The 12,625-nt window shown below is 39.9% G+C and overlaps 1 protein-coding gene across 1 annotated transcript in view; it reads right to left on the minus strand.

Annotated features, from left to right (window-relative positions):
- Positions 1-11,220: 11,220 nt before the first annotated feature.
- The window catches only part of LOC145984899 (lysosome-associated membrane glycoprotein 2-like), a 51,383-nt gene continuing 49,978 nt past the window's right edge, over positions 11,221-12,625 (minus strand). Inside the window, exon 5 of the mRNA XM_083118272.1 lies at positions 11,221-12,345. Coding sequence (XP_082974398.1) covers positions 12,203-12,345 — 143 coding nt within the window. The 3' untranslated portion in view covers positions 11,221-12,202. The remainder of the gene's footprint in view (positions 12,346-12,625) is intronic.

Genomic DNA, 12,625 nt, shown 5'->3' on the forward strand with positions numbered 1-12,625 from the left:
CAGTTCACAGGCTTACCATTGCTCTTTGCTTGCATCATCTACTCCAAAGCCATCTTATAAGGACTTGACGTTAATATTTCCCTCCTCTGAGATTTTCTTTTCTTGCACGTTCTCTTCTTGCTGGCATCAGGCAAAGGTGACAAAGTTGCAATAATTTCTGCCACTGGTTTCCCTGTCAAATTATTGATTTCTTGCGATGTAGGGCTAGTGCAATAGGGTGACTTTGGTGCATTGATGTGATCAGGTTCAAGAGTCCTTGAACAGGAGGGAGTGAGCTGTTGAAACCAGGTTCCTGTGTCTCTGTAGAACTAGGCCTACTAGTGCAAGGCGAGCTACTGTGGTTTGGTTCATTATTATCTGGACACTGAGGAATATGTGTTGCTTGGGTTTGATTTGATGTTTTTTAAGTCCACTTTATGCACAGTAAGGCTAATCGGGACTGGACCTACAGTTTAAAGTGGGATCCAAACCACTTGTGCCTCCACCGGGTATTGAACCCGGGACCCCTTGATTACAAGGCAATGACGCTACCACTGCGCCATGGGGGAGGCCCTATGTGTTGCTTGGGATGGGAGGAAGTCTACCTCAGTGAAAATTCCAGGATTTAATGGATGGATTCCTGTGCATGAAAATCCTTTTCGTACAATATCTAAATGACAAGACTTAGCATATGCAGAGGAAACCAAACCTGCCACATCAAATACTGTAATTCTCTGGCAGGAATTGTGGACACACCTGTCTCATCAGCATTGTACACCCTCGACACAGGAAAATTACGTTTTTTCCATAAGAGAGCTAATAACTCAACTTGAGGCTTATTGAAGCCAACACATCTCATCAAACTAGTGGACTCAGGATTTCAGAGACTCAATTCCGGATGCCTTCTCATAAAAGATGCATAGAAATATTTTCCAGCAAACTTTTTCTCCCTATTGAACCTATGTTAAAACCCCAGAGAAGGAACTCATTCTTACTCAGTCCATTAATCTATCAAGATCTTTTGTGTGCCTCACTAGCTGATCTTCATAATCGACCTGAAAAGTTGTTTTCAAAATGTCTGAGTTATGGTCGCATATTACATTCATTTCCACTTTTGATTTTCTTCAGTCTGTCTTGAATACAAGTTTTAGTCACGCTAAAATACTCTGCTGCTCCTCGTACACTCATTCTTGACTGCAATACATGATCCACAGCTACTTTAATGGTATCCTCGGACCACGAACTCCGGCTTGTAGTCTTTCCTTTGAATTTTGGCATCTGTCTTACGTTCAATGCCTCAAAAGGACATGAAACTGACTGTTACTGAAGTAAGTTAACTATAGGCTCAATGCAGCATTGTCCTGGGCTAGCCCTTTTCGCGGGTACCCGCCATGCATATTTCACATACTTGGAGCCTAACATGACGTTACTACAGAGTTAAGTCATACAGCACTTTACAACCACACATCATACCTTGTAAACAGTTACCATCTAGTAGAGTAAAGTAAAAAAAAAAGTAAAGTGCTCCCCTGTGCTTAGCACCACGCCATGAAGGCGTATAGGGAGTGTGGGGGTAACGCCCCATACTTTCTTGATCTAGTAGAGTTCCACTTACAAATATTATCTGTGTACGTTGTAGTCTTCAACGAAAACACAAAATGCACTGGCGTGACCACATCTATGATGACATTCAACTCAACTGAAATGTCTAATAATCTCTGGTGGAGGGCAGTGATAAGTAGGTGCTGTCATCTCATCACAATTCACGAAAACACATACTGTACGTGGCTACCCTCTGTTTGTGGGTACCCACCTTCCCGCTACACCTATAAGCAATTGTAACAGTGCAGGCTGGAAACTTGCAAAGCAGATAACTACAAGTTCCGATGTGGATGGTGACAGCAGTCATCAAAATTAATCTAACAAAATAAACATGTACGCAGCTGTTTCGTGTGTGTATTAATATCTTACCACATCTAAAGTCCCGTAACCTGAACTACATATTATATTTCATTTTGCAGTCAAGTGAAGGTGCAGTATTAAAGATATCCACAGTATAGTCCACACGTTTGTTATGTCCCCATCGGCAACCCTTTCATGAAACTTAACCCTGGCAACAATAGCTAACAATAACCAAACTGCTCCCGATAAGCTCGTGCACTCAGACGTTGTTGCCACATTTTCTTTACATTTCTCGTAGTTGCAAGGTGCCTCTCGTTATTTTTGCACCATAATCACGTGTGGGGTTCATTTTTTTAACTAGTTGTGTTGTGTTATTTCTTTGTTGTGTTATGGTGCTGTTTTGTTGCTTTGTTATTGTTATACTGTTGTGCTTTTTGCTTTTTCTTAGACTTTGCATAAAGCAAGTTATCACTCACGGCTGCTAGTGAAAATCCCAAGTATGAAGACAACAGTGCAGGATATTATTTCCTTCATGGAGAGCAGAGGTGCCCCAAAAATCATGTCATGTGTCCCCCCCCCCCAAAAAAAAAAACATCATTCGCGCCCTCAAACCATATAAGACAGCGTGTCTACCGAAAGTAACTTTTTCCTTAGCTTTGAAGAACACTATACTTGATCTGCCCCTCCTCCCTAAACAGGGTGCCCATCACTCAAGACCACCCCTAAAATTGTTCACAATACCCCGAAAATAGTTTGGATGAATGTGTAATAGTTTATGTCTATTTGAATGAAACGCCATGTTACATTGTCCATATTTTTTGATTGTTCGATTTTAGAAAAAACTTAAAGCTAGCAGATTGATTGGTTAAATGTAGTAAATTATAATATGTAAATATGCATATAATATTTTTGAGTGGGTTTATAAAACTCAATTTGAGTATTTAACACAAATTGTTACAAAACTTAAGATAAAGATAGAATAATTCAACCTTCGCAAACCAAATAATATGCTCCAGCTGTATGGAGATTCAATTTGTTTCACAAGACATTGCAGATTAAGGAACCCTAGCTAAAAATTCTTAACCTCAGGGCGATAATACAAGGTAACCAAAAAAGTTCTTGCTGTTTTTGACGTCCCATTAATCATGCGCTCACAGAGAGGAAACGAAATGACGCACGTGCCTGCCAAGCGATCGGGAGTTAGCCTGACCATCGACTGTCAGTAATACAGGCACGTTGCGCACACACAGCAGTCATAGCTCGTCCAGTGTCGAAGAGAAATGGAGGTATCGAAGCAGCTCTTTCGTGCATGTTTGTTGTATGACTTTAAAGTGGGCCTGTCAGCTACTGCATCAAGTCGCCGCATTTGCGAGGCATTTGGGGAGAATGCCGTGAACGAACGCACTGCCAGGAATTGGTTCCAGAAATTCCGTTCGGGAGATGTGAGCCTTTCAGATGAACCTTGCAGCGGACGACCACATGTGTTGGATGACGAGCCCCTGAAAACAGATCGAGGAGGACAGTGGTCTAACGTGTGATGAAATTGCACAAAGGTTCAACGTTTCCGCTGAAACAGTCAGACTGCACCTGCATGGGATAGGGAAGTCATACAAGTTAAGCAAGTGTGTACCCCACCAGGGTGGCTACAAACAAGCAGAAATGAAATTCCCTGACTTTTCCAGGTTTTCCAGGACAAAATTTACATTTTTCCCTGACAATTACAAACTAAACTACATCGACGTATGGTTTTGCTAAGTACCAATATTGTCTTCTATTAAATTGACTTCATTTCTCTATTCTCTATGATTTGAATTCAAACTGCAAAATAGTGAATTTGGAAAATTATTACAATTCACAAGCTAAGGAAGGATTACGGAATTTTGTCATACGCAGAAAGTTTAAAATAAAATACTTGATTATTTTTAAAGTTACGACTAAATGAGATAAGAGTGAAGAGTGAATTATTAAGAAATACAATTTGTAATTTATCAGTCTCCTTGTACATTCTCGGTATTATATGTTGATATTTCCACTGAGGTATGGAACCCTCTTCTTGCAAAAACTATGAGTGCGGACTCATTTTTCGATGCATAAAGCTACTTCTCTCTTCTCTGTAACGCAAACAACTCTTGCATATAAGTGAAACAACTGAATCGAACAAAAGAAAGTGTCATATTTCCTTACATTATCGATGGGATTTCTGCTTCAGTACAGTATAACCAAGTGAAGTGCTGTGAAACTGACAACATGCAGTTATACCATTAATACTGACGAAAAGGGTATGTAAGTATTAGAAATTTAACGCATGGAATTTATAGAATTGCATTGTATAGGTACCTGATTTACTTAAACCAACACATTAAAACAGGAAAACACTAATAATAAAAGCTTCTGAAAGTTCATATACGAGGGGCATCCTGAAAAAGCTCCAATGGTGCCTGTATGCAGCACTAGTGGCCGGAGAACGACACACACAAATGCAGGCAGGAAGAAGTGGCATGTAGCTGTAATCTGGTACAGTTGTAATGCAGCCGTTTTAGGACAGTTCTAGGTTAAAGATTGCAGCTCTCATAAAGTCTCCCACCGACTGCGATGTAGCCTACATTGCACGCTCAGAATTTGGCACAGAGCCACCAGCAATCGTGAGTTGTGCAGACTGGACGTCGTTAGTAATAGTACGATCAGACGATGGTGCAGACAATTCACGGAAGGCCAATCGAATGTGCACAACCCCATACAGCTGAGTACACACAGGCCCTTTGCATCACTTAAGGTGAGAGATCTTAGACCACTCCCTGTACAGCCCTGGCCTTGAATGTACTGACTTTCATCTCATTGTTTAACTGAAGAGGTTTCAGGCAGGGCAAGGATTTGACAGCTACATTGTGGTAGACATAGTTCCAGTCTTTGCTGTCAGACACATATACCATGGGCATACAAAATTTAGTGCCATGCTACGACACATGCCAGAACAACGGTGGTGATTATGCCGAAAATTAGGTTAGGACTCACTGTTACTAATGCAATAAATTAGAACTGATATTCTAGTTTTATTTATGCCTAATCGGTAGGGTCCTTGATATTTTAATTTTTTTTTCAAATTGGTGTATTTTCTTATTTTTTTATTTTTTAATATATGGTGTTATTTTTCCCAAAATTCAAATTTTCATTTTAGATTTTTGGTTTTGATAGAAGTGGAAAAAATCGAGGGAAATACATGATTTACATGTGGCTGTCGGAATTATTCCATGGATAACAAGCATTATAGTTTACTCTTGAATAAAATGTTGGAAAACTTGCATGTTCTATGTACACAAGCATGGCCTAGAAAAGACAAGGATGTTAGATTTCATGGAATTTTTCGTTGTTTTAGGACATTTCTTTAAAAAAAAATCGCTAAAAAAGCCAACAATTTGCATTTTTTGCCAAATTCACATTATTTCGATATTTCGAACGGGCGAAAAATGTGTCCAGACATCACTGCACATTCCTAAACATAATTTCACAGCAATTATTTTTCACGGTTTTGGCTTGCGATAAATTGGAAATTACTTTCTTGCCACCCCTCGTATAAATCAGTAGATGGTGTTACCCTGCCCCCGTGTCAGGGCAACAGTGTTTCTTTTCTTATTGTGATATTTATTAATATGTTAATTAATTGGGTAATCAAGTGTATAAACATATATATGTCTGATTAGTGTAAATCAATTTATTATGCATTTTTAGGTTCGTATTATTCCATGTATAAATACCATGTAGCTATCTGTTCTTTCTTCGTATTTCGAACGTTCGAGGAAAAGGCGGTCAGTTTAGCTGTTATAGATTAAGAATTTTGAAAGAAGGGCCGTTGGCAACAGACGCCAACAAAACGTATATAAACTCCCAGATGAGAGTGGGGGAGGTCGGCTGTTGGGACTGAGACTTGGAAGGGAGAGGCTGTTTTTGCTTCGGTTAGCTAGGACCGGAGGACAGGTCTCCCAAAACGGATGCTGTAAGAGATTGGATTGCCGGGCAAGCTAGTGCCTTGGTGTCCAATTTACAGGTAAAAAGGTAGTTTGTACTGGATGTTATTTTGAAGTAATTACGGTGCGCCGGGCAGCCTAGTGCCTTGTCACCGTGGAGGTTGAGAAATGTACACGTCGGGCGACCTCGCACCTGTTAAGACGTTTCTTGGAGTAACACGAGTCTACCTTGTGACAAGTGTACTCCAGATGTAATTCATGAAATGTAAAGCATCCAGGTACAAACAATAGAGATTTCAACATAAAAATTAGAGTTTTGGCCCAATAATTAGAGAAATGAACGTTCGGATACGACTTGTATATACTTCAAATTTTTAACGTTAATTAAACTACAGAAAATATCCAAAATTTCCGTTTTTAATTTCACAGATGCTGGCCAAGGTAATTTATCCCCCTGATCATAAAGGTTTCGCAAAGGTTATCCGTTGTCTCTTGTAGTTAATTATATAATTATGTTGACTTGTAGCAACCCACGTGCATTGTCGTACAAAGAAAGATACCCCTAGACAAATCTGAGCCGAGTACGAAGTGCACCGAACCTCGAGTGCAGAGGTAAAGTGTGGGGGACCAGGCTAGTAACAATGGAAAGTGAAAATTTAGCAGGGCTGGCAAAGAAAAGTCAATTCCTGAAGGAAGTGATTTGCTGTTATGAATGAATGATTCGAGTAAATATGATATTAAAATATTTACGTATTTATTATTAATATTTTATTTCATAATATTGGACATTAACTTCACTCAGTGAGAGATTTAAGACCATCTCTCACGACATTAAACAGACAGGAGAGAGAGAGTGCGTTCATTTCATTGCAATACTAGTGTTGCAGTAAATTTACGGTTGGGAGATGCACTTGCCAATTTTTATAACGTTCACCAATGCAGTTGTTTTTTTTGTACTTTATCGTGATAGTATTCAATATATATCCCGTTTGGTTGGATTCTTCTTGATATCTAAGAATATTGCAATGTCATTGGAAACGTATGTTAACTTGTGCGAAACCAGTAATGCGTCAGGATGATGAAAGAAAACCTTCGTAAGCACTGCTACATTCAATAAGGTGAAGTGAGCCAGAAAAGTAATAAAATTCCAGCAGCATATTTTCAGTCTAAAGCTCTTCTTGTTTATGCATGCGATTCTTGTTGGATGTTGCAGTCCATGCAATTTCTGTCGCATCTTGTAGTGAGATACTTTGTCGGGTGGCAATATTTGACAAAAATCGTATGTATCAATGGAACATATTTGTTTCCATGTTCCTTCAGTTTGCCCAACAAAATTCCTTACTACGACAACTATCGGACGGTGCCACCAGCTCTTATCCCCTCCATCTGTTGACAAGTCCCCTTACTACTCCCATACGGACAAGAAAAAATGATAATTCAATGCATTTTCCACGTAATATTTAGAGGCTTAACCTTTACTCCCCCGATGATACCAACCATATGGTATCATCAGAGTAAGGTCGTACTGGCCCGATGATACCATATGGTATCATGGTGCTGATTACGAATTGAATGTGCTTTTTGGACCTTCATACTCTTACGTTTGGGTGGAAACTCTGACACAGGTCTGGAGCAAACCTGGGAAATTCATATTGATGACCAACCTCCCCCCTCTCCGCAACATATCCATGCCACACTTCCAAACAGAGTTTCACATTTTGGCTCATTATTCAACTTGTATGGCACCCAGGAACATGAAACATGTTTCAATCTCTTTGGAAACGTCCATTCTTTGAAGAGAATACTAAGGTTTGCGCCTTCTCCCCAAATAGCGGGAGAAGAGGAGATAAACTCCAGATTTTTATGTTCTTTCTTTTTTCATTGAAATTCGGTGGTCGCACCCCCAAACCCCCATTTCTCGGTTCGGTGTTCTGAATTGTACACGGTTGCATGCTATGATGTTCTAGCTGCAAACCAAAACTTATCCGAAGTACATTGCTCCCATAGTACCAGAGTTATAACAATTTTTGTCCAAACATGCAAATTACCTATGTTTCGTATTTTTTTTATTTTTTTAAAAAATCAGATTTTGGCATATTATTCAACTTGTAAGGCACCAAAGAACATGAAACATGCCTCAATCTCTTTGGAAACGTCCATTCTTTGAAGAGAATACTAAGGTTTGCGCCTTCTCCCCAAAATAGCGGGAGAAGAGGGGGTAAAATCCAGATTTATGTTTTTCTTCCTTGAAATTCGGTAGTCGCTCCCCCCAAACCCCCTTTCCTCGGTTCGGCGTTCTGAATTGTACACGGTTGCATGCTCTGATGTTTTAGCTGCAAAACAAAACTTATCCGAAGTAGATTGCTCCCATAGTGCCCAAGTTATAACAATTTTCCTCCAAAAATGCATATTACCTATTTTTCATAAAAAAACAGTTTCACATTTTGGCTTATTATTCAACCTGTATGGCACCCAAGAACATGAAACATGTTTCATTCTCTTGAGAAATGTCAATTCTTTGAAAAGAATGTAGCAAACTCCAGATTTTTCTTTTTTCCATTGAAATTCGGGGGTCACCCCCCCCCCCCCCCAAACCGCCCTTCCTCGGTTCGGCATTCTGAATTGTACACGGTTGCATGTTATGATGTTTTATCTGCAAAAGAAAAAAATATCCGAAGTAGATTGCTCCCTTAGTGCCCGAGTTATAACAATTTTCCTACAAAAATGCAAATTACCTATTTTTCGTAAAAAAAAAATATCACATTTTGGCTTATTATTCAACTTGTATGGCACCCAAGAACATAAAACATGTTTCATTCTCTTGAGAAATGTCCATTCTTTGAAAAGAATACTAAAGTTCGCGCCTTCTCCCCAAAATAGCAGGAGAAGAGGGGGCAAACTCCAGATTTTTGTTTTTTTTTCATCGAAATTCAGGGGACGTGCCCCCCAAGCCCCCTTCCTCGATCCGGTGTTCTAAATTGTACACCGTTGCATGTGCTGATGTTTTAGCTGCAAAACAAAAGTTATCCGAAGTAGATTGCTCCCATAGTGCCCGAGTTATAACAATTTTCGTCAAAAGAGTGTTCGAAGTCAATGAAGACGAAATTCCCTGACATTTCCCTGACTTTTTTTGACACCTCAAATTCCCTGACTTTTCCCGGTTTTCCAGGTCTGTCGCCACCCTGCCCACACATTGTCGGCAGCCAACAAGGAACAACGAGTGACAGCTTGTGTGTCCTCGCTCACTCCGCATCTGAACACACCCATATTTGATCACTTGCTCACTGGTGACGAAAAGCGGGTCCTCTATGACACTCCCAAGCAGACCAGACATTGGTTGTCGCCACATGAAACTGTTCCTCAAACCTCAAGACCACCTCTGCACCCACGAAAGGTTATGCTCTCCGTATGGTGGAATTGTCAGCAAGTGGTGCATTACGAGCTCCTTCCACCTGGTCAGACCATCACTACTGACCTCTACTCTCAGCAGTTGCAAAGGATGCACCGTGCATTGCGGCAGAAGGAGCAGACATTGGTGAATCGCAAGGGTGTCCTGTTCCTGCACGAGCAGACATTGGTGAATCGCAAGGGTGTCCTGTTCCTGCACGACAATGCCAAGCCACATGTGGGAAAGAGGACCCGGGAGACCCTTCAGCAACTTGGCTGGGAGACACTGTGCCATCCACCATATTCACCGGACCTTGCACCAACAGATTACCACCTGTTTCATCCCCTCGACAACCACCTCCATGGGCGATCCTTCGCAAATGAAGGAGACCTGCGGAACGCACTCACGGACTACTTTGCATCCAAGCCCACCGAGTTTTATCACCAGGGTATTGTGCAGCTGCAGGAACGTTGGCAAAAGGTGTTTGATGCTCATGGAGATTACTTCAAAACCTAACGGTACGTACCATCCACTGTATTACTCTATCACTGCTCTAGAACGGCAAGAACTTTTTTGGTTACCTTTTATAACAGGGTTCCTCTTTCAAAGAACTCACCCCACCCCCCTTTTTCCTGGGGTAAATATAATTATTTTAGTAACATCCATAACAATAATTACTTGGATTTTATCTTGTGTAAATATTTTTGTCCCAAATGATGCACCTGCTTTAAATTAAGCAGTATGCCAACACTAAGCATTATATTTTAAGAAGTGATGTTATTAATATATCGAGAATATCGCTTGTCTTGTAATACAACCTCAGTAAAGCACCCAACACACATCCTCGCAACACATGATTGCGAGTGAAGCGAGCAACAAAATGTTTACATCCATTTCCTTGCAGGCTTTCAAGAATATTAATTTAATGGGGTGTCAATACTTTAAGATCCTGAGATATTTAGTCTTTTTCAGCTTCTCTTTTGGCACGTTTGGGGTCGAAAACGTGTAGATACAATATCGCTAAATACAGCCTCTAAAATTGAATGTTCGAACTCTCTCTCCACTACGGAAATATCTCTACAATCTAAGATTTAACACTCTATCAAGAGCTTTTTCCTCCTCTAAATTTAATACTCAATCCTACCACCAAAATTTCCATGCTAATTTTAGACAGCATTGCCTCCTCCAAAAAAAGTTAATTCTCAGTCTCCACACCAGAATTTCCATAACAGTCCAAGACAATAGTAATACACAATTGGATACACCCCCCCCCCCCCTCAATTTAATGTTCAATCCCCCTCTAACTAAAATATCAGCCATAATGTAAGACCTAGAGTTTGATACTGCCCCCTCATGTTTAATTCAGAATCCCCCCAGAACCCTCGTGTCAATTAAGGCCTCATATGCCATAGTTGGATATTTCTCTCCCCGCCTTTGATAATACCCTTAAACACTTCCTTTTTAATCTTTATCTGCATTTCTTTTCTCTTTCCATATTCTTTAATTTTGTTTCTCTTTTTTTTTACCATTTCCTTCTGTTTTTCCTCTTTATCTCATCTTCAATTGGCAACATCGCTTTCCTACTCCAGTTTGTTGGCTTCTACTTTAAGAGAAAACCGCCCGCTTGGGTGTTTCAACAAAGAGTAGCACTCCCTTTGTTAACCACTGGGATATAATGAACGCGCGGACTTTATACGTCTGCATCCAGTTTATTTTCACCCAGTGTAATCCGACATTTCCTCCTGCTGCCTGCAGAAAGAATCAAAACAAGTTTTGAAGCAGACAATGCTATTTTCATGCAGTACTCATACCAGGATGTCATTGTTTAATCTGATGGGACAACAGTGAATTCCGAAATACCCAAGTGTCATTCTGTAATGCACTTTGATGAACTTTGAAAAGTGGCCAGAGAGGGTGTGTGTATGTGTGTGTGTATTATGCCAACATATCTACATAAACTCCAAATTCAACACAAAAAAAAAACACCTGTTAAGATCTAAATTTTATTTTTGAAAACCTCTGGTGCACACAGTACAAAAACACTTAACATGTGTCTGGTGTAATTATCAGAGCTGTATCAAGTGCTGTCACATTGAAGGCAGGAAAGGTGAATTCTGAATGAGATTGCTTGAAGCCTAAAGTATAACAGCAGGGATGAAAGTCTTCCCTGTACAGTATGAACCATTAACAAGTGTTATTTCCACTAAGAAACTTCCATCTCTAGCATTACAATACAGAACTGAGGTAGATACTTTAGGCACCCTTACAAGATTAGCAATTAAATCAGTTTGCAAAACAATCCTACTGTACAACCTGCGTCATCACGACAGGGGTGATGTAAGGGTGCAAGTTGTATCTGCCTCAGCTTGACTTAGCAACAAATCTTCACTATTTACCAGTTTCTTTTTAATATATATTTATATATATATATTTATAAGTATATATATATGTACACAAAACACAAAACTTCTGATTTATACAGTTCAAATCAAACAGTTTAAGATCTAGACCACCACAAAAGAATTACAATACATCAACAGACTGGCATACAAAACATTAAAAACTTCTATGGAATGATTACTGAAAACTAACTCAAAAACTTCCATTAGACATGACTTCTGTTATATGCATTAGTATTACTAGGTCAAGAACAGCCCTCGAATCACAGATGTAACTGCTTGCAGGTCATTATCGTCTCAAAAAAAAAAAAAAATCCAAAAGAGGGAGAGAAATGTACGAACGTACTAATCTGGTTATGTCATTACTCACAAAAACTGTACAGTGGAATTCTCGAGTAAGTTCCTCGTTTAAATCTTCAGACTAGAGTTTGAGCACTTCAATCAGACTCAAAACCCACTGTTAAATTCACTCTAGCGTATATCACATCTTCCTCGAGTAAAAATTCACTCACCAAATGTTTAATAAGTCTTTACAAAGCTTCGCAAAATCTTCACACTTAATACCATCCACTTTACATACTGAGATAGCCTCGGCTGCGGGATCGGCGGCGACCGACAAGGTAGGCAATCAGGACAACCACCACCAATCCAGCGAGGGCACATCCAACTGCTATGGGCACAATGTCTGGGGAATCTGCTGGTTCACAGTCCTGAGCTGCAAGAAGATTCAAAGTATTAAATGACAGCCATCCATCAGGGACATGCGAAAGATAAAGATTTGCAGGAAAAACTACATTGGCAACAGTTGCTTCAAACCCCCCAAATAGTAATAATAATTATAATAATTGAGGGAAGAAAATGGCAGCAGTAACCAGAACTACATCCAGATTCACAACCATTTTAAGTATAGAGCGACCACAAACAAAAGAATCTTTTGCTAAAATCCTTCGTACACTACCGCTCGATCCGTTCAGCTTGGGCCATAAGGAAGCATG

The sequence above is a fragment of the Lepisma saccharinum genome, chromosome 3, assembly GCF_977018435.1.
Source record: "Lepisma saccharinum chromosome 3, izLepSacc3.1, whole genome shotgun sequence".
Taxonomy (NCBI): Eukaryota; Metazoa; Arthropoda; class Insecta; order Zygentoma; family Lepismatidae; genus Lepisma; species Lepisma saccharinum.